This window comes from Macadamia integrifolia, chromosome 2 (genome assembly GCF_013358625.1).
Source record: "Macadamia integrifolia cultivar HAES 741 chromosome 2, SCU_Mint_v3, whole genome shotgun sequence".
In the NCBI taxonomy this organism is placed as follows: Eukaryota; Viridiplantae; Streptophyta; class Magnoliopsida; order Proteales; family Proteaceae; genus Macadamia; species Macadamia integrifolia.
The window spans coordinates 23,997,353-24,020,965 of NC_056558.1; the positions used below are offsets into that span (position 1 = coordinate 23,997,353).

At 39.1% G+C, this 23,613-nt stretch overlaps 1 protein-coding gene across 1 annotated transcript; it reads right to left on the minus strand.

Annotated features, from left to right (window-relative positions):
- Window positions 1–15,820: 15,820 nt before the first annotated feature.
- On the minus strand, window positions 15,821–17,844 carry LOC122090807 (AAA-ATPase At3g50940-like). The gene has a single exon (XM_042660531.1). It carries the CDS (start codon window positions 17,587–17,589, stop codon window positions 16,123–16,125), a length of 1,467 nt encoding a protein of 488 aa, XP_042516465.1. The 5' UTR covers window positions 17,590–17,844; the 3' UTR covers window positions 15,821–16,122.
- Between the last annotated feature and the right edge of the window lie 5,769 nt (window positions 17,845–23,613).

Sequence of the window (23,613 nt, forward strand, 5' to 3'; positions counted from 1 at the left end):
TTTTTTTTTTTTTTTTTTTTTTTTTTTTTTTTTTTTTTTTTTGTAATGACAAAAAGGATGTTCCGTGGTAATGATCATAGCCCCTAAGACAAGTCCCCATATAGTAAGCAGTGCTTCTGCAGAACCAATGGGCGTTAGTGAGGCATGCCAAGACTCAAACCCACAACCAGTCGACTTGAGCGGTGATGGGTTGAGGGCATTTTCACCACTAGGCTACCAACCCCATTGGTCTCCCCACCCTTTCTCAATGATAAATCTGATGTGCTTTCAAACAAATAACTTTAAGAGGAACTGATGACTTTTACATTTTATTTCAGTTTCTTCTTCAAACATATGTTTGAATAGTTCCAACAATAATTGAAACATTTACCCTTACATATATATTTAGATGATACATATAGTAATTTTGGTACATCTTTTATTACTTCTCTCAGAGTATCAAGAAATGACTATTTTTCACCTTTATTTTGTTAGTTCCAAAGAAATGTTTTTATTTGTACAAAAAATTATATATTGAAATGAAATATGTGTAAAAGGAATATCTTCTTTATAGGATGTTGAAGAATGTCTATCAATTCTATCTCTTCCATAACTCTATATGTGTTGTTTGCCTTTCAAAAATACCTTCGTCATGCATTGTCAAGGAAATAAAAGAAATATAATTACTTTTTATGCAAATTAAACCTGAGGTCCCTTTAGTAGAAATTGTTGATAAGGTGGTCATCTGGCTAACTCACTTTTATTAGGAATTAAGGAGTAATAAAGAGGGAAGGGAAATTTCAAATTGTGGAATGAAGCCATTTAGTTTGGAAGAAAAAAAAAAAAAATGTAACCGTTAGAGAATAAAGACACTCCAATGGCTATACACATGAGTCTATAACTAGAAACCTGAATCTATTTATTCGAGAGAGAATCCATAAATGGAACTAATGATGAGCCCTATACCTGAGTATAGATATTACATAAATTACACTTGAGATCCCTTTTGCGAAAACTATTATCTAGATCCACAATGTCTCAAAACTTATGATTAGATTTCTTTGGGAGAGATTTTTTTTCGATGGATAAAAAAACAAGGACCAAGTTTTCTTGAGGCCACGGTGATTGAATGGGTATCAGTTCATCGTGGCCTATCGAAAGCATACAATAGAAGAGGAGGTATATGGGGAGAGGGGGGGGGGATCATATCTTGACCGTCAATTCCTTCACCAAGTGGTGAATGAAACTTTGTTCCAAGAAAAAAAAGAGTTGAATTTAGCATGTGAGTTGAAGTTAACAAAAATAGCCATTAGTTTCTTCAAGGTCTACCTAGGGATGGTTTCCTACGCGGCACAATAATTTGACCACGTGATAGTTGGGGTGAGACTCAAACTTTGTGGATGGTTAACTTCCAAAGTTCCTTATTTACATAGTAAATTTCAGCCAAAAATAGAGTTTGGCAAGTGAGAAAATAGAGCTCTAAAAAATTGAAGGGTTTAAGAGAGTGCACAATAATGGCCTTAAGTACCAATAGGAATGAATAGACATAGATTGAGATTCATTCAAATGCCCGGAGGGGTATTAGTTTGCCTTAAACAAACCTAAATCAAATCCTCTCTATATAACTTTCAAAATAAATAAATTATCTTTCCACATGACACGGCGAGATAGAGAGAGTTGCCTAGAAATGCCTTAAATTCTTGTGTTGCAAAAAGTTTTTTCTGAAACTAAAATAAAAAATTGACTAAAATTCACTTGAAAACGATAAAATTAAAGAGAAGAATGTTACCCTTTGCACGACAATTGTACCAGTATATAAATCCATAGGAGGCCATGCACATAGGCATCTTCAACAAATAGGATGAAGGGACAACACGATCTTTTCACACCCACCTGTATCTTAGATGTGGATACGCACGAGGAAATAACTTTTTTTTTTTCTCAATTAATCACGTGCTGGCTTACTTGGCTATGACATAAATTAACTTTTTTTTTTTTGATAAAGATCAACAAAGTATATTAAATAAAAAATAAACGGGTTTACATACCACAAGTTTGAAACCAAGGAAAAATCGTTTTGTTTTCTCCCACCCTCTATTGGACAAAACTGCGAAATCGAAGATAGTCATTGCTAAACACGTGTCTTTCTCTTACCATGTCCAAAGAATTATACTTTGGCATTTTTTTCCACACCGTACTTTCTAGGATTGAAAAAGATTTTGAGTTGACTTGGGATCATAGACTAGGAAAATTATAAACCATAATAAGGGAGGCCATTAGGTAGGAGATGGGAGTCGAGTCATAAAGTAGTCATTTCTTGGATATTTTCATTTTTTAATTGCATATGAAATACGAAAAGACAAAATTTTAGTCATTTGGTTTCAAAATTTCATTAATTTAGTTAAAATACATTATTTTGTTGAAATTTGGATTATTTTGCTAATTGGGCTATTAGACCTTCAAAATGGTCGAGTGAAAAATATGAAAAGTACAATGTTTTGATAAAATTTCAGCATTTAAAACTATCGAAACACTAAAATGAACGATTCTTGAACCTTTAGTCCAACTGATTCCGTCAAATTTAATTTTGCACCAACTACTTTTGGAATGAATTAATCAATCAATGCATATTGATTCCAGGGCTTGCTCAGGTGGTTGGCACGTCTCCCTCAAGAGAGCACTCGTGGACATGCTCAATGGATCAAGCTTTGTTGATGGTATCTTTGGTCACTGAATTAGTATGTACTTTTTATTAAGGGTGTCAACTAGTATAGTATTTGCTACGATTTTGATACTATACAAAAGACCAAGAGTAAATACTGAAACCATATAGTACCGAGAAAAATTCCTATATTTCAATATTGATACCATATTGACTCAGTACAATTTTAATATAATTTTTATTCAGTATAAATATGGTGCCTTATTCTATATAAATACAATTTTGGTATTATATTTGTTCGATATAATATAAAATAGTTAATCTTAAAAACTAATATAATATCTGATGCGAAAAAAATTGGTCGGACGATCTTCCCTGCAGTTCCTGGTGCTTTGGCCGACCTGCACAGAAGAGATGACAAGGGAGAGCCGGGTTGACCCGACGGTGGACTTTCCGATGCTTAAGTTAGATCTTTCCACAATAGATGCTCAAGGGAGCTTTTCCAGTAAGAGAAGTGAGTAATTCATCCCCTATGATGGAGGCTTACCTTGGTATTTGTAGGCTGCTGATGGAGGGCAAGTGGGAGACGATTGTAAAGAGTCCTGTTTAGGCGTGGAGTCCTCAAGGGGAGTGGCTCTGTGATTCTGGGAATATTCGTAGAAGGCCAACCGTGTGACGTCTATGATGACGTGTAGTTGATAGAGTCTTGTCCTCCGGAATAAGGATTACGTTCCTTGAATGTAGGGGTGGACGAAAACACGTTTCTGGAAACCTTGTTGTTGACGTTAGGCCGAGGTGACAGCACGGCCAGATGGAGGCTGAGTAGGAAGCACGGCCTAATGGAGGCCGAGGTGGAGCACGGCCTGTTGGAGGCCGAGGTGATAGCACGGCCTGATGGAGGCCGAGGTAGAGCACGGCCTAATGGAAAGCCAAGGTGGAGCACGGCCTGATGGAGACCTATGTCACAGCACGGCATGATGGAGGCCGAGGTCGCAGCACGGCCTGATTGAGGCGAAGTGATAGCGCGGCCTGATGGAGGCCCAGGTGCAGCACGGCCTAAAGCAGGCCGAGGTGGAGCACGACCTGATAAGGCCGAGGAGATAGCGCAGACTGATGGAGGTCGAGGTGCAGCACGGCCTGACGGAGGCCGAAGTAGCAGCTCAGTCGTGTTTAAGTTTGTGTACATGCTTCAGCCGTGCTGAGGAAAGTGATATTTTTGCCTCATCATCAACCCCCCACTCTAGCAGTTCGAATCGACCTGCTAGAGCATTTAATCCGATGCGAGATGCACTGCTTCACTTTCTCAGCCGAGGCTGCTCAACGGTTCGAAGATGTGGCTGTCGCTTGTTCGAAGGCAAAGGAGGCAAAGCGCCTTCATGAGGGTGGAGAAGAAATGGTCCGATCTGAGGAGGACCGTCCCAATGATGTCGGGTTGATAACTAGAGAGCCGGAACGGGAGGTTGCTGGAGGCGAATGAGGTGGTTGAACCCTTAGCCTTATCAGAAGTGGTTGGATGACGTTAACATTCTTCGTTTTAGGTCGGCTCGGACGATGCCATCTTGTTCCTTCAGAGTAAGATGCTAGGCAACAATCTGATGGACTATGAGTGGCACGTTCCCGTCCATGCTACTCTGGTGTAACCCTGTGGCTATATCGATGTTGGTGAAGAGGTGGTCCAACTCGAAGGATTTTCTTGTGCTGAGCTAGGCTCGTGGATCAGTCCCCCGAGATTAGCGTCATATATATAGATCCATATTTATGTAGATGTCTCCCTCGATAGTGATGTATTTTGAGCGCTTTTTTCCCATTGTTGGAGAATGAAAATTTTATTTTATGTCTTCCATCTCTCAGTATTCTTGTGTTTCTTTCTTTATTTTCTTGTGCTTCGGGCATGGACCGAAATGAGTAATTTTTTGGAAGAATAAGGACAAGTGCAGCTGTCTGAGTGTGGCCTTGAGGCATTAAGCCTTGGACTAGCCATAGGGGTGCCGAGCTGGGGTTCAAACTTTTGATTTGCCTTGCATTAAGGTCTTTTGTGGTGCCGAGTCAGGGCTGGGGCTTGCATGCTTGATTACCTAAGGTCTTGAGGTGTCGAGCCGTGCTTGGTCTTGAATGCCTTAGTGCGTAAGGGCTTGATGTGCCGAGTCGGGGCTCGGGCTTGCATGCCTTAGTTCGTAAGGGCTTTGAGTTGCCAAACTAGGGTCTGGGCTTGTGTTGCCGAGCTTGAGCTCGGTCTAGTTGCTGCCAAGCTGGAGCCCTGTCTTTGTGCCTCATTGATTAAGGTCTTTGAGTCGCTTGACTAGGGTCTGGTCTTGTGGTGCCGAGCTTGAGCTCGGTCTTAGATGCTGCCGAGCTGGTGCCCGGTCTTTGTGCCTCAGTTAAGGTCTTTGAGTCACCAGGCTAGGGTTTGGTCTTGTGGTGTCGAAATTGAGCTCGATCTTAGATGCTGCCGAGCTGGGGCCCGGTCTTTGTGCCTCATTGGTTAAGGTCTTTGAGTCGCCAGACTAGGGTCTGGTCTTGTGGTGCTGAGCTTGAGCTCGGTCTTAGATGCTGCCGAGCTGGTGCCCGATCTTTGTGCCTCATTGGTTAAGGTCTTTGAGTCGCCAGACTAGGGTTTGGTCTTGTGGTGCTGAGCTTGAGCTCGGTCTTAGATGCTGCCGAGCTGGTGCCCGATCTTTGTGCCTCATTGGTTAAGGTCTTTGAGTCGCCAGACTAGGGTTTGGTCTTGTGGTGCTGAGCTTGAGCTCGGTCTTAGATGCTACCGAGCTGGGGCCTGGTCTTTGTGCCTCATTGGTTAAGGTCTTTGAGTCGCCAGACTAGGGTCTAGTCTTGTGGTGCTGAGCTTGAGATCGGTCTTAGATGCTGCCGAGCTGGTGCCCGATCTTTGTGCCTCATTGGTTAAGGTCTTTGAGTCGCCAGACTAGGGTCTGGTCTTGTGGTGCTGAGCTTGAGCTCGGTCTTAGATGCTACCGAGCTGGGGCCTGGTCTTTGTGCCTCATTGGTTAAGGTCTTTGAGTCATCAGACTAGGGTCTGGTTTTATGGTGCCGAGCTTGAGCTCGGTCTTAGATGCTGTCGAACTGGTGCCCGGTCTTTGTGCCTCATTGGTTAAGGTCTTTGAGTCGCCAAACTAGGGTCTGATCTTGTGGTGCTGAGCTTGAGCGCGGTCTTAGATGCTGCCGAGCTGGTGCCCGGTCTTTGTGCCTCATTGGTTAAGGTCTTCGAGTCACCAGACTAGGGTCTGGTTTTGTGGTGCCGAGCTTGAGCTCGGTCTTAGATGCTGCCGAGCTGGTGCCCGGTCTTTGTGCCTCATTGGTTAAGGTCTTTGAGTCACCAGACTAGGGTCTGGTCTTGTGGTACCGAGCTTGAGCTCGGTCTTAGATGCTGCCGAGCTGGTGCCCAGTCTTTGTGCCTCGTTGGTTAAGGTCTTTGGGTTACCAGACTAGGGTCTGGTCTTGTGGTGCCGAGCTTGAGCTCGGTCTTAGATGTTGCCGAGCTGGTGCCTGATCTTTGTGCCTCATTGGTTAAGGTTTTTGAGTTGCCTGACTAGGGTCTGGTCTTGTGGTGCTGAGCTTGAGCTCGGTCTTAGATGCTGCTGAGCTGGTGCCCGATCTTTGTGCCTCATTGGTTAAGGTCTTTGAGTCGCCAGACTAGGGTTTGGTCTTGTGGTGATGAGCTTGAGCTCGGTCTTAGATGCTACCGAGCTGGGGCCTGGTCTTTGTGCCTCATTGGTTAAGGTCTTTGAGTCGCCAGACTAGGGTCTGGTCTTACGGTGCCGAGCTTAAGCTCGGTCTTAGATGCTGCCGAGCTGGGGCCCGGTCTTTGTGCCTTATTGGTTAAGGTCTTTGAGTCACCAGACTAGGGTCTGGTCTTGTGGTACCGAGCTTGAGCTCGGTCTTAGATGCTGCCGAGCTGGTGCCCGGTCTTTGTGCCTCATTGGTTAAGGTCTTTGAGTCACCAGACTAGGGTCTGGTCTTGTGGTACCGAGCTTGAGCTCGGTCTTAGATGCTGCCGAGCTGGTGCCCGGTCTTTGTGCCTCATTGGTTAAGGTCTTTGTGTTGCCAGACTAGGGTCTGGTGTTGTGGTGCCGAGCTTGAGCTCGGTCTTAGAAGTTGCCGAGCTGGTGCCTGATCTTTGTGCCTCATTGGTTAAGGTTTTTGAGTTGCCAGACTAGGGTCTGGTCTTGTGGTGCCGATATTGAGCTCGGTCTTAGATGCTGCCGAGCTGGTGCCCGATCTTTATGCCTCATTGGTTAAGGTCTTTCAGTCGCTAGACTAGGGTCTGGTCTTGTGGTGCCGAGATTGAGCTCGATCTTAGATGCTGCTGAGCTGGTGCCCGGTCTTTGTGCCTCATTGGTTAAGGTCTTTGAGTCGCCAGACTAGGGTCTGGTCTTATGGTGCCGAGCTTGAGCTCGGTCTTAGATGCTACCGAGCTGGGGCCTGGTCTTTGTGCCTTATTGGTTAAGGTCTTTGAGTCGTCAGACTAGGGTCTGGTTTTGTGGTGCCGAGCTTGAGCTAGGTCTTAGATGCTGTCGAGCTGGTGCCCGGTCTTTGTGCCTCATTGGTTAAGGTCTTTGAGTCGCCAAACTAGGGTCTGATCTTGTGGTGCTGAGCTTGAGCGCGGTCTTAGATGTTGCCGAGCTGGTGCCCGGTCTTTGTGCCTCATTGGTTAAGGTCTTTGAGTCACCAGACTAGGGTCTGGTTTTGTGGTGCCGAGCTTGAGCTCGGTCTTAGATGCTGCCGAGCTGGTGCCCGGTCTTTGTGCCTTATTGGTTAAGGTCTTTGAGTCACCAGACTAGGGTCTGGTCTTGTGGTACCGAGCTTGAGCTCGGTCTTAGATGCTGCCGAGCTGGTGCCCGGTCTTTGTGCCTCGTTGGTTAAGGTCTTTGTGTTGCCAGACTAGGGTCTGGTCTTGTGGTGCCGAGCTTGAGCTCGCTCTTAGATGTTGCCGAGCTGGTGCCTGATCTTTGTGCCTCATTGGTTAAGGTTTTTGAGTTGTCAGACTAGGGTCTGGTCTTGTGGTGCCGAGATTGAGCTCGGTCTTAGATGCTGCCGAGCTGGTGCCCGATCTTTATGCCTCATTGGTTAAGGTCTTTGAGTCACCAGACTAGGGTCTGGTCTTGTGGTACCGAGCTTGAGCTCGGTCTTAGATGCTGCCGAGCTGGTGCCCGGTCTTTGTGCCTCATTGGTTAAGGTCTTTGTGTTGCCAGACTAGGGTCTGGTGTTGTGGTGCCGAGCTTGAGCTCGGTCTTAGATGCTGCCGAGCTGGGGCCCGGTCTTTGTGCCTTATTGGTTAAGGTCTTTGAGTCGCCAGACTAGGGTCTGGTCTTGTGGTCACGAGCTGGAGCTCGATCTTAGATGCTGCCGAGCTGTACACAATCTTAGAAGAGTCAGATATTTGCGAGAAGCTTCATAGTATATTGATGTGTTGTATGCACTTGGGACAAATACATTGCTTTAAAATAGAATCTAATATTCCATGTGATTGAAATTGAATAACTGCTAAGGTGCTGATAATATAAAATCTTCAAGACTAACACCCAATCGATGGGATTTCAAGGCAATCTACTGATAAAAGTGTCTACTAGCCTTAGTGATTTGGACTGTAGGCAGCTGTTCAACTAGCTCAACTCGGCTCACAACAACCAATGCTGCCCTGTTTGACCTAGTTGCAAGAATATGAAAATGAGGGTTTCTTATTGTTGATGATGTTCAGTATATACTATATACATCTATGCAGTGGATTGAAGATTAGGATTTATACAACTAGAATTCTACCTGTGCAAGCTTTCTCCTGGTTTATCTGCACAATCAGAATTCTCTCCTGTGGTACAAGTGATCTCCTTCTTTTCCCTATATATGGTGTTGTAACCCTATATGGAATACTATTTTGTGGTTACTTGATCCTCAGATCCAGTTTTCTATAGTTTTCCTGGCTATTACTGCTGAAGAAGTGCTCATATCTATGAGAGCCCATTGCTCCCTACAATTTAAAGGGAGATCCTTCTTTGCACCTTGAGGGTTTTCACACTTGTGGTTTGCATTTTTCTGGCCCTTTGCATTCTAATTTTGATTCACAAGTAGATTTAGCACCCTACTTGTGTTGTCTGGCAGCTGTGACCTTTGAGTTTATCTTTCATTTACTTCGTGGATTGTATTTGTTGCTCGAATTTCTCTCTCGTGTTCTTATGGGTGACCCAGTCTTCTATGGACTCATTCAATGTCGAAATCACTGCTGGAAGTTTTCATTTTGCTGTCTTTCTCTCTCTCTCTCTCTCTCTCTCTCTCTCTCTCTCTCTTGCGCTCTCAGGGAGCATGTAACTGCTTTAATAAGGAGGATGCTGAAGAGAATGTGGGTGGGAACTTTGGGATTCAATTTGGAGAATCTACTGGTTTCTTAGGGCCAGTCTGCAGTCTTCCCAACCTTGGTGGTAGTTAGCTCTTAATCTGTCATTTCTGCTGCTTGTTTGCTATGTCTATTCACATAGTCTCTGTCCTCTTCAATAAATTCTTTGGTTCTCTTTTGAGTTGATCTTTGGTCCTTGGTTCGATCATCCTGAATCTGTTATGTCTTTTTTTTGGATGAATCTGTTATGTCTTGAACCCTCCTATCATAGTTGTCATGGCATCAAGGCGACCCAAGGTGCTGGAGGAACATGGATGCAAGGCAAGGCAAATAAGGCACCTGTATTCCTTGATAACTACACCTCCTATTATTGAATCATCAAGGTTTCCAGGGAGGTAGTAGGTCCATTACTGTTGGTTGTTTCATTTGAAACAACTTATATTTTGTTTTCCTCAACATGTGCAGTAATTCATTAGGCCACATCTTCTCAACCAACATGCGATATAATATTAGCAGTGTATGACCTTTCTGTTTTGAAGTTTTGATTTTTGTTAGTGCTTATGGTGTCTAGATTATTTGGTAATTTCTTATAATATTTCTAGGAGACTTTCGACATAAAGTAAATGGATTCATGAGGTCTGTGGCCGAGGTCTTTGCTTCTAAAATTTGGTTTGGATTGTATTGAAAGTTTTGGTGGGCCCATGTAGTGAACCTTTTGGTTGGATCATACCCTTTATGCAGTCTGATGTCCAAAAGTAAAAGGATCTCAGTTGCAAACAGGCCCAAGAATGTGTCAAAAAAAAAAAAAAAAAAAAGGTTGAAAAATCAGAAAAGGAATTTAATAGTGAAACAGATCTGGTGGAAGTAACAGAATACAGGATAGAAAGTATATTCAGATCTGAGATAGGGATAGGTATGAAACCAGAAACAGAATAATAAGATAATATGGTCAGAAACAGATCTGACTATAGCAGGAGATAGAACCATAGATCAGTCTTCGAAAGAGATCAAAACCTGAAACTGATCAAAGAATTGTTTTGTTCAAACAACAATAACTCAGCCTTATACTGACTAAATGGGGTCGGCTACATGGATTTGAACAAAGGCAGCAAAAGAAAAAAAAGAGACATAAATCAGTAAAATAAATAAATAAATAAAAAATAACCTAAGTGGGTCTGCTACATGGATCCTAGCCCTCCAATCAGATCTATTCGAGGCCGTACTTGGGACAAGGCCTAAACTATGTATGTTTTTCCTCACTACTTCTTCTATGTTCATTTTTGTCCTGCCCCTAGCTCTTTTAGCTCCTTTGATCTGTCTCTAGTCACTCCTCCTTATTGGCGCATCCCTAGGCCTCCGTTGAACATGGCCATACCACCTTAAATGGATTTCTCGGACCTTATCATGAATCGGGCAACACCCATATCAGCCCTAATATGATCATTCCTTACCTTATCATTCCTAGTTTTGCTGCACATCCATCTCAACATTCTCATCTCTGTGACACAACGATATGACACTTCTTAACTCTCTAGTATTTTGCCCCGTACATCATAGCCCGTTTAAAGATTGTCTTTTAGAATTTTCCTTTAAGCTGTAAAGGAATACATCAATCATACGACACACCAGACGCACCTCTCCACTTCATCCATCCCACTTTAATCCTTTGTAAGACATCATCCTCTATATCCACTTTTTTATTTATGATGACCCCATATCCCCTTTTTTATTTATGATGACCCCATATACTTAAAATGAAAACTTTTGCGGTAACTCTCTCTCCTCAATCATCACCATTTCATTATCCATCGTACTGTGACTAAATTTACATGTCATATACTCCGTCTTTGTTCTACTTAGTTTGAAACCTCTTGATTCCAAGGCTGATCTGTGGTCCTAACTTTTGTCTCGTCCACCAAAACAATATCATTAGCAAAGAGCATACACTATAGAACTTCGTCTTGAATGTTCCTAGTTAAATCATCCATGATAAGTACAAACAAATAAGGGCTTGCAGATCCTTAATGTAGTCCAATTGTAACTGAGAAATCACTACTTTGCACTCCCATTGTTCTCACGTTAGTCACCGCATTCTCATACATATATTTAATTATATCCACATACTTACTCAGTATCCTTCTCTTCTCTAGTCCATGCTAGATTAGCTCTCTTGAAAGTCCGTCATAAGCTTTTTTTAAGTCAATAAAGACCATATGGAGATCCTTCTTGTAGACTTTATAACTTTCAATTAGCCTCCTGGGTAAGTAAATAGTTTTTTCCGTGGATCCACTGGGCATAGAACCAAATTGGTCCTCCGAAATAGTAGTTTCTCTTCTCAGGTGGGCTTCAATGACCTTCTCCCACAATTTCATAGTATGACTCATTAGTTTTATTACTCTATAGTTATTGTAGCTCTTGATATCGCATTTATTCTTGTAGCTCAGAACTACGGTGTGTCTCCTCTAATCACCTACCATTTCCCTTGTGCGCAAAATTTTGTTAATGAGGTTGGTTAGCCTAGCTACCCCACATTGTTCTAAGTTCTTCCACACCTCTATTGGGACCTCATCAGGGCCTGGTATCTAGCCTATTTTCCTCTTTCTCAAGGCTTCCTTAACTTAGGCCACTCCAATCTTTCATATATATCTATTGTTGGATAACCTAGAGGGGGGTGAATAGGTTATCACTAGTGGATTTTGCTTCTTTTTTATTTTACTATAATTTTGAGGTGAATTCTACAATGATTCAGAATGGTAAGTATTAAAATTCACAAGTGATTAATCACACAATTTGAGGCAAGAGATTTATAGTGTTTTGATTCCTTTAATCTGGTCTACTCCACTCAAATCACTTTAAGTGGTTCAACTAGTATATCCCTTTCCAGACAATAGGTGGATAAATTCACCTTTATAAAATCCTTTCAAGGATAACAGGATCCTTTACAATTTCTTTAAAGGATGAGAGAGTACTTGCAAAAGCCTAAGTATGGTCTAGACTAATGCACAATAGAAATGTTAAATCCAAAGCAATTAGCAAATTACAATGATGAGTAATTGGAAGATATTACCTAGCAAGGGGTGTGCCATTACTCCTTGTGTGACTGCAAGATGATATGAATGAATGAATGATGCTCTTTAAGTCTCCTTGTACTCTTCTCTTGATAATGATGAGTTGGTGAGAAGGTGTGGCGAGCCAAACTTGAGATTATTTGAATGAACTTGAAGTGAGTGGCAATAAATCTTAATAACTCTTGTTAAATGACTTAGAAAACTCTCTTGAATGCCCTTGGTAGTAGTAGTTAAAGCATGTTAATGTTAAATGGTGAACAGTAGTACCATAAGTAGGGTCAAGCAATGAGCCCAAAACTTGGCTAAAATAGAGGCTTAACATTTTGGTTCTCTAATGCTAGTTCTATGATCTTTTTTCCTCATGCTTGAGGTCCATTATGATACATAATAGGATCGCTCCTATACTCCTTCTAAGTCATATGATTGAGTGCTCGTTGTGCAGTGCAGTGTACTATCCTACACCATGATCTTCTTTACGCCTTTAGTCTTCAATCTTATTTTTTAATCTTCATCTTCCAGATTTATGTCACAACTTGTAGGCTTGGCACATCTTCATTTTTCCTCTTTCAACCATGTATTGTTTTACATCTTGAGGTTTCCAATGGCTGTTTAACACATCACTTGGAACGTCACTTAGCTCGTTAGGTTCATATTGTATCACTCAATGCTAAGAGAAAATGATTTTAGATGTGTCCATTTGTTTATTATCATCAAAACCAATCTAGGAGTGTGGAATCCCAACAATCTCCCACTTTTTGGTGACGACAAACAAATGTCTTGAAATAATTTTAAATAAATTTCAAGTAGTAATGACTTGGCATGTTTTGGAAAAAATAAAATTATTTGAATAACATTTTCAACACATCCCTTCTTTCTTCTCCCTCTTTGTCAACAACAAAAAGTGGGGCTACGTATCTCCCCCTCAACCTGTGCAGGGTCCAAGGGTCCCCCTTGGTGTATGCATCACGTACTAGAAAATAGTGAGATGCGACATAATGAAGAGAAATCATTCATCCATGATTGGAAATAGTGAAATTAATTATTCATCGTAAAATACTTTAAACCATCAAAGGAAACCAACGCATCAACCATCACAAATCTTAAGTCACAAAACATGAAAAACTTGTATTGAAGTACTTTATAAACATCCATAAAAAGACTCAAAATACTGAAACCTCCATAGCTTAACTGAAAATGTCTGGAAATAGGACTAAAGAAAATCCTAGTCATCTTCCTGTTCATCACCCTCAAGGGCTTGCAGAATCTGTTTGCTTTTCCTCTATTCTGTACTGCCGTGCTTCCATCCGGTTTAGTTGAGCAAACAACTTTTCTTCAGAGGCCTGAGACTGTTCAATAGTGAAAGTGGATCCAGGGGGTGCTCTGTGTGACCTGCTGCTCTGTCCTATTTCAGGAGGTATGTTTCCCATCTCCTCCGTAGGTTCTGCTGCTGTAGTGCTAAGCCCCGTCTTCTTGATAGATTTGATATCAAGCTTAGATGATCGGCTGCTGATTCTTCTCCTCTAATAGGTACTTCAAAATGATTGAAGATTTCTCCAAGTATCCTCCTATAAGGAAAAATTCTGTTGTAGTGCTATTCCCAGCATATGTCATATCCCTTTTAATGATCTATGGGAGGTTAAGCTTGATTCCCTTGCAGATGCAATAAGTGATATATGCCTGTAGGGGAGAAATTGTCCATGTGGCGACTTATGGGAATAAGTTGCAAGAGACAATGAGGTTCACAATCTGAGAAAGTCAGTCAAATCTGTTGCCTTGATCTTATGGGTGTGTTGGTACTTCTTCATGATCCATGTAATCCCATGAAATCTTGTGTTTGTTTTTGGGACCAAGAATCTCTTGTAACCAGTGGTAGAAACTCCTAGTATGTCCATTATCCCCAACTTCTTTAATCCATGTATCAATTTTGACACCTTTCACAAGTCTTTGAACTCTTAAGGGTCTCATCAATCTCACTTACTTGAAGATGGAAGCATTTGAGACCACGTTGTAAGATATTGGTCCATCCCATGACTTCAAAATGCTTTTCAATACTAAATTAATGAGTAAGATGGTATTGACATCCCTATCTGGCTCAACTTTTCGTTTCTTGTAGAGTTCCCAACATTCCCTTGTTTCTTCAGAGATGAACTATTCTATTTTGAGATGAAGGAGATGAAGGTTCTGGGGTTTAGAGGCTAGGAGAGGGAGGACTTAGGGTTAGAAAATGGTTCAAAAAGGGGATTTTATAAAACTCATTCGGTCAAGCCTTATTTGTCTTGGTAGAGCGTCACCAGTTGGCAGTTGCAACCTGTAGACAATTTTTTTTTTAATGAGAAAATCTATAGAGTCCAATGAATTTTTCATTCAAATGGGTAGAGTAGCATATACCTAATTCTCTTCTTAATGACCAAAACCTCTCCTTGCTTGCCTTTTCTGTTCTGCATCTTGATAATATCTCTTTTAGAAATACCATTTATTTATTGAAATTTAACTTATTTCTTATTTAAATGCACTTGTATTGGTAACTCACTTGTCTGACCTCTTTTTAAGAGTTTTGTCTGGCACCTGGTGACCATATAGGATACTTTCACTTCCCAAGTTCTAGCACATGTTTGCTGGGAACCTGGAATAGAATTGCTGGGAACCGATTTCAATGTTTATATGTTAGAAGACAAAGAAACTCCTCAGGTTGAGAATATGCTATCATATTTTCAGCCACTTGTGTAACTCAGTTTATAGTGAATCCTTCTCTTTTTGTAGTTTCTTGATATAGCTAGGTATGGTGGTGTATGAATCTGTAAAGACACAAAGATTCTGTAATTTATGAATAACCTAGATTCTGTAATTTATGAATAACCTTTCTTTCAGGTCTTAATGTAAGAATTATCTTCTGTTTCTCATAATGATGGTTGCTGTTTAGGTCAGGATCATTGAGTATTTGGTCACTGATCTGAAACATCACCTTGATTCTAAATATATCAAGTGATACTTTTCATTCTGTAAATTAATGTTTGGGTTTAGTTGGTTTTTAAACTTGGGAGGCGTGGAAAAGGCGTGGAATCTATGAAGATGAAAAAAAGTTTGGAGTGAAGTATAACAGTTTCTTGTCAAAGGCAAAAATAGAATGAGTAATACCTATTTTTATTTTGAGTCATGCCAAATAAAAGATTTGATTTCCCAAAGGCCATGTTGAATGAGAATTTTCCATTGGGTGCTTTAAATAAATACATGATCGTGAGGGCTTTCATAAAACCCTATATGGGTTTGTGAACCCTAAGGATGGAGTGGTGAACTTTATCACTACTTGGTCCATTTTACAAACTTTTACCCAATTTTTATGTGATTTACTTCTTTTTTTAATATAATTTCTAGTTTATTTCTATGGAAATTTAACACTATAACTGACTCTCTAATTAGAAAAGCATGATGGATACACCAATTTGACCAAATTCCACTTGTGAGTTGTGATTAACGAAATCTTGTAATTTGACATCTAATTGTTTTCTCATTCGAAAGAATAATAATTTTTCATTTAATTTTTCCTAACTATGAGTATCCAGGTCTTTGGCTTGACTAGTCTCATAAGTCCATACTGAACACACAAATTGCATAGACTTAGGTCATACCGAGGTTGAATGAGAATAGATCAATTTTCACTGAAAACAATGAAGAGTACTAAAAACCAATTTTGAGTGATCTTGTAATTCTCTATATAATTTACTCCGATAAATATATATATATATATATATCCAATAGCAAAAAGCCATGTTGTCGCACAACTTAGCATTATTCATTGCTAAACATCACAACTTAGCATTATTCATTGCTAAACATTCACTAATACATAGACTATAATACCAAGGCGAGTCAATGTTACAACTCCTACGAGTTTGACTCGGATCATTCCCCAAAACGATTTAATTCAAACCCCCACCTCCTCCTCCCCACACCACCCCCCCCCTCCAAAAAAAAAAAAAAAAAAAAACCCTTCCTGTACGCTCCACCCAATCAGACCATTGGGTTATTGAGTTTCTAAACTCTCAGCCATTTCTCACCTAGTTTCTATCTTCCTATGCATCCGTGCTAGCCGAGTCATCATGAACTTCTGAAACTGGGTTCTCTTCTTCTCCTCTCTTTATTTCTTCCTTCCCCTGCTCTGCAACAGAAGAAACTTCATCTCCCATGGAGGATTGCAATAATCGCCTCTTCATCTCCTCAATCACATTATTCATTCCCATCTCTGCATCATCCTCACAACTCATAAAGATCTCTGCAATGTCAGCTGGAGTCATCTTCACCAAAGGCAATATTTGCTCCACCTCCTCCATCAATTCATGCTTTTTAATCTCAAGATAGTTCCAAGCAAGCGTCTTGAAAGCAGTGATCTCACAATAAGTCAGATTGATGTGCTTATCCATTCTTCCTGGCCTTAGCAGAGCTGGGTCAAGCTTCTCCTTGTGATTAGTAGTGAAGATCATTAGCCTTTCACTTCCACAAGATGACCAGAGCCCATCAACAAAATTCAAAACCCCAGATAAGCTAACTGTGCTTCCAAAGCTATTGTTTCCTCTGCCTCTGTATGGCCTCTTTTCATTCTTTTCCTCACCATTAATTTCGTTCATGTTGCGATGAGAGAGATCAAGAGAGCAATCAACATCTTCTACAACGATCACAGACTTACTGGAAGTTGAAATCAAGAGCTTTCTAAGCTGAGAATTGCTTGTTACTGCCGTCAATTCGAGGTCATAGATGTCGAATTCGAGGAAATTTGCAATTGCAGCGATCAAGCTTGTCTTACCTGTTCCAGGTGGGCCGTACAAAAGGTACCCTCTCTTCCAAGTTCTGCCTACTCTGCTATAATAATCCTTTCTGTTCACAAACTTGATTAGATCGTCTTTGATCTCTTGTTTCAGAACTGGGTCAATGGCTACAGTATCGAATGTTGAAGGATGAGCAAAGGGCACAGAAGACCAGAGCCTCGCTTCTTCATCTCCCGACTTGTTTGTGTAAAGCTTCTTCTCTCTGTTCTTGAACCTGATAATCTCTGCAACCTCCATTACATGAGGAATGTAAGAAGATTGTACCTTAGTCCTGTCTCTCCGATGGAAAGAGAGCTCGAAATAGTGATTTTCCTGAGGACGAGAGTAACGAAGGTTGTTGCTTTTCTTCTCGACGCTATGGAAGGCCCAGTTGACTTTAAACCCTTCAAAGATCTCTTCAAGATTCTGGTTCGCATCCATGGTAAAAGTCAGGTTCTTGGAGTTCTTGGACTTGGAAAGCTTGAAGACTTGAGCAGCAGAAGAGCAGCTGGAGCTCAGGTAAAGCTGCACAGAGTCGTAAAGCTCGTTGGTAAAGGAATTATCGTATTCCTCAATGATTACGGAGCATTTGGGTTGCAGTGACGAGAAGACCATGGAGAAGAGGCGTTTCAGAGCCTGGTATACTTCAGGAGGAAGGAAATCAAGAATTGCAGTTCTGATGAAGACGAAGGTGGCTATTAGAGAACCCAACGACTTCCAATCCAAGATTAACTCCATTGTTGTTCCTTATCAAAACAAACCCAGAAATCAGATTAAGAATTTGAAGAATGAAAGCACGAAGGGAAGCAAAGATTAAGAAGAGAGAGAGACAGAGACAGAAACAGAGACCAAGAAAGAGAAAGGGGAAAGTTCAGGGAAACTAGAGAAAGGATGGATTTCTTTTATCCAGTCTTTTTCTGGTCTAAAAGGTGGTGGTGAAGTGTCAAGTTATTAAACACGCCTCTTCTGCCAATTGCCATCCAGTGCTTCTTCCTCGAAGTGAAGAAAAGCCAAAAAAAGATGAATAAAGGTTTCCAATTTAATGCTATTATTGAGACTGTACATTTCCAGTGGGTCGAACCTGTGACTGTGAGTCTACTTTATTGTGGCTCCCACCAAGTGGTGTCATCCGGTTGGTTTCAATTGGTTTGATTTTGATTTGAGTGGAGTCGGTTTTAGTTTCAGTTTCTATTTAAGAATGGTGAAATCAAAACTAATTAGATAAAGTTTTTAAAAATAGTAGAAACGGTTTTTTACGTTTATAAAAACAAAAATGGATATTTTGATGTTTGATAAACCTATTTATCGAAACTTTTTTTACAGATATAATGTCACTAAAAAACCCAATAGTATCATCGGATGCCCAAAAGGGAGAGAGAGTTCGGTTGCCTCTTTTTAAGTTTAAATAGTTGAGAGATTTATTGGGCAACATAGACTTTTTTTTCTCTAAAATTCATTTCTAGAGACGACGAAACAAGTCTAACTTTTTTCGTCAAAGTCCTTTCTAGAATTGTAAATAAGCATAAATTTTGATTTATGTTTCTAGAAACGGGTGAAACAGAACAACTTTATCAAACGTTTTTTAGGTTGTTTCTCCGTTTCTAGGAATAAAAAAAGGCAGAAACGGATGAAACGAAACGTTATCAAACGGTGCCTAAAATGCCAATGGTCAGTTTGAACCATTTTGATTTTGTTTCAATTTAAGAATGAATGAAACCAAAACATGAATTAATAAGGATCCATTGATTTTGGTTCGATTTTGATTCTTATTGGTTTGATCTCAGTTTATCATGTAAATTTATTCAAAGTTTATATTTTTTCGTATAAATTTCAGGTTGGTATCAGATTATATCTGTTTTGATTTGGTTTTTAAGTTTAATTCATTGTCATATCGATTTTAATCTAATAAAATTTCAACTCGAAACATGATTCATATCAATTTCGATTGATTTCAAAGATTCAAACTAGATTTTGACTACTTTAATTGAAACCAAACCAATAAAATTTTCTAGTTATTCGATTCTGTGGCTTTACCAATTCAGGCTGAGTTTTGACACCTTTACTCCCACTGATTCATGGGGCCAAAGGATAGTCCCATGAGTCTCACTCTATCGATTCCTCTCTATGTGGTCCTTTCTGACTTTTGAGTCGTGTGACATCTAAGCAGATTAGACATCAGAGATTCTGATATTGATGACCAAGAAGAAGCGGGGCCCTCTACGTAACCTTTTTCTTCAAAAAAATTGTGAAAAGAAAAATTGTTGCAATCATACGTATATCATCATATATGGGAAAAAAATCGTCTGTAATTCCGATCTCGTACAATTTCATGTAATACCACCTTCAGGGGGTGATACGTGTATTGATACCAATGCAATGGTCCAGATATGATTTAAATGCCTCTTCACTGATTTAATGTTTTATTAGTTGTACCAGATCTGGACCATTGTATTGGTATCAATACATGTATCACCGCCTGAAAGTGGTATTGTACGGAATTGTACGAGATCGGAATTGTAGACGATTTCAACCCAGAACGGGAGAGATCCTAGTAAGAAAAATTTTATATCTGGGAAAGGGTTTTCCATGTGACGTTTCTAGCAATTCACCAATAAAATGGGGCCACGACGTTATTGAAAATAAGAGAGTTTTCCATCATATGTATGTGGAAAGGGCATAGTGTTGAAAGGTCAGAAAACTAATGATTCAGGATTTATGAAAGTGGTGGGGTTAGTAAAATTATATCGCATTCGGTCTTTCCTTTCAATTGAGAAGAATATATTGTAGGAAGAGATTCTCTATATTGATCTCTGGTTTGAAAAGAGATAAATACATGCATGTGCTGACATAGGCCACGTTCTCATTTTCTCCCTATCATTTGGAAAAGGACTTCCTACTCTATATTGATCTCTGGTTTGAAAAGAGATAAATACATGCATGTGTTGACATAGGCCACGTTCTCATTTTCTCTCTATCATTTGGAAAAGAACTTCCTACTCTATATTGATCTCTGGTTTGAAAAGAGATAAATACATGCATGTGCTGACATAGGCCACGTTCTCATTTTCTCTCTATCATTTGGAAAAGAACTTCCTAAGATACACACTACCACTAAAAATGAAATTTGCATTGTTGTTCTATTACATAATTATTCTCCACCGTTGTTAGACCCTCCTTCTATTATCTCTTCTTCTTGCATCTCTTTCACTTGCAACCTCTCACTATCAGTCACCTTGTCCCACAATTCCTCCTAATGCCCCATCGCGCAATTTGAACTCTGAGATCAGTTTCATCACCTACAACAAGGAAGGGGGAAGATCAATCATCACAATGTGGCATCCACAAAGAGAGCTTGAAAAAATATTTGTTTTTGGCCACACATATGACTACAACAAAGCAATGGTCCGTATCAAGGGCAATGTCTCTTGTGTCGAAAATGATGTGGATATTTTTTTGATTGGCTTGCTTTTAATTTTTTTTAAAAAAAAAAAAAAAAACTAATTATTAACAAAGATAAGAAAAAATTATAATTTTTAACAATCTCATCTTAGGAACAAAGTGTTAAATGTCTATATAGAAAAAAATTATGTACCGTTAAAAGGAAAGCATGATTTATCAAATTTGAATCAAATAAAATAGTTACAAGGAAACCTCTTAACTAAAAGAATATCCATTATTATGATAAGATTTTGATTTAAAAAATGAAATGATTTAATTAGAAATTGCAACCTTCTAAATATGAATTGATCAATCCTTAAGTATAAGATGAAGTTACAAAGATTTTACCCGCGAACCAACCACATAAAACCAAATAGTTATAAGGAAAGAACAATAGATCGAACAATCATGAAGTCAAAGGGAATTGAAACCTATAAATTATTTTTATAATTTAAAAATATAAATACCCTATATAAAAAAATATAATAGTTTGAAATGGAAGCACTATGGGAAACTATAATAAATTTTGGAATAAGGACAAAGATATTGATAATGATAAATGAAAAAAATACCTTATTAGTGACTATTGCATGCTACTTTCTAACCGAAAAAAAAAAAATTATTACTACGTGCTTTTTCTCTCTTTTGGTAAGATATGAATGTGACACCTATAGCAACACACCCATGGCAGGTGTTATTGTGTGTGTTAAAACACATGAATATGGCAACACACCTATGGCAGGTGTTATTGTGTGTCTACAAAAACATATGAGAGAGAGAGAGAGAGAGAGAGAGAGTAACAGCTTGCTTAGTTGGTCGGTGATTTTCAATAAAAAATGCATGTGAGGTGGGAGAGAGTTTACCAAAAAAACAAAAAAGAGGGGGGAGAGAGAGAAATCCTAATCTCATAATTTTTAAGCACAATTAGTAAGTTTGGATGTCAATATTACGGGAATGGATATGTATGATAATTAAATGGATTATATGATAATAATATTTTTTTAAAAATCTGGTGTAATAAAATGCACACGATGCATGTTTATTATGGTTACTTTGTAAAAATTCGAGAGAAAAATACGGATTTATTCTGGTATTAAGAATGAACTAAGACTAATGGTTTGCACTTAAATTCTAAGCTCACACGTTTTCATATGAGAAATAGATTTCTTATTGAACATCTCTTCATTAAGAGACAAGCACCATGAATCCATCACACTAATATATTATCTACCAAACATCATTCATTATTACACCAAAGCTCATAAATGCTTGACTGAAATGATAACGACCTCTTAGCTCCACGAGCCAATTGCATTATATTAATGAGAATCTTATTCTTAACACAACTAATAGTAATTCATTCAAGATTCTCATGTGATCCAGTTATGCAAATATGTATACTCATATTTGTGTTAGGATTTATTATTTTTTAGAGTGTATAATGTGACAAACATGTAAATAGAATGCCTAATTCTATTGCTAGTTGTGAATAACTTTTAGGTCAATAACCTAACTACAACAACCAAATATGATAATCATGTAAAATTAAATCAATATTAAACCATTTATATATAATAGATCACCTCCAATATTTCACTATGATCCATGTCTTCCACCCCCATGGCGATTCACTATGTAGAGAGAAGCCCACATACCTAAACATGGTGACCCTCAATCTTTCTCCTGTCATCAATTTATCTTTCATTGCCTATCTTATAAGAAAAAATTGTCATGATCAACAATTGAGTTTGACGCTTTCAGATAAAACTAACACATTTTTTACAATAAGAAATGGCAAGAAGGAACTTTAGGCTACTAACTGATGGGATCCTGTGTTTTTCACTATCATTATGCCACATAGACAAGTGATGTGACTATTCTGACAGTTGGATAGAGAGTACACAATTTGGATTCGCAGGATATCATTGTTTAGTTCGTAATTCAATCAAATTGCCCACATTTGGTGTGCATTTTTTGTGTTTGTCCATGTATGCTTATGGGTACTCCAACCATTATGTGCATTCTCCTATATTCTCATTTTTAAAAGCTCAATTCTATGACTTAGCAAACTTTGCTTAGACTGAAATTTAATATTTGAGTAAAGGACTTTGGGATATGTTTGTTCACAAAATTTGAGCCCTAATTAAGCTCATGTGGTAGGTATTTGGGTAGTGTAAAAAACCTTTGGTAAGTGGGTCATGCAAGAAACAAGAGTTCTAAATTAAGTATCATCATTGCTCTAGCCGTCCAAAAATATTTTTCTTTTTCATTTTTTTTTTTTGTTTTTGATTTTTGTTTTCTGTTTTTTTTTTCCCCCCACCCTTTCTCTTTTTTTTTGGTAATGAAAAAAAGGGTGCTCCGTGGTAGTGATCATAGCCCCCAGGACAAACCCCCATACGGCAAGCAGTGCTTTCGCAGGATCAATGGGCGATAGTGGGGCATGCCAATACTCGAACCCACAACCAGTCAACTCGAGCAGTGATGGATTGAGGGGATTTTCACCACTAGGCTACCAATCCCATTGGTCCCCCACCCTTTCTCAATGATAAATCTGATGTGCTTTCAAACATATAACTTTAAGAGGAACTGATGACTTTTACATTTTATTTCAGTTTCTTCTTCAAACATATGTTTGAATAGTTCCAACAATAATTGAAACATTTACCCTTACATATATATTTAGATGATACATATAGTATTTTTGGTACATCTTTTATTACTTCTCTCAGAGTATCAAGAAATGACTATTTTTCACCTTTATTTTGTTAGTTCCAAAGAAATGTTTTTATTTGTACAAAAAATTATTTATTGAAATGAAATATGTGTTTTATAGGATGTTGAAGAATATCTATCTATTATATCTCTTCCATAACTCTATATGTGTTGTTTGCCTTTCAAAAATACCTTCGTAATGCATTGTCAAGGAAATAAAAGAAATATAATTACTTTTTATGCAAATTAAACCTGAGGACCCTTTAGTAGAAATTGTTGATAAGGTGGTCATCTGGTTCACTCACTTTTATTAGGACTTAAGGAGTAATAAAGAGGGAAGGGAAATTTCAAATTGTGGAATGAAGCCATTTAGTTTAAAAAAAAAAAAAAAAAAAAAATGTAACAGTTAGAGAATAAAGACACTCCAATGGGTATATACATGAGTCTATAACTAGAAACCTGAATCTATTTATTGGAGAGAGAATCCATAAATGGAACTAATGATGAGCCCTATACCTGAGTATAGATATTACATAAATTACACTTGAGATCCCTTTTGCGAAAACTATTATCTAGATCCAAAATGTCTCAAAACTTATGATTAGATTTCTT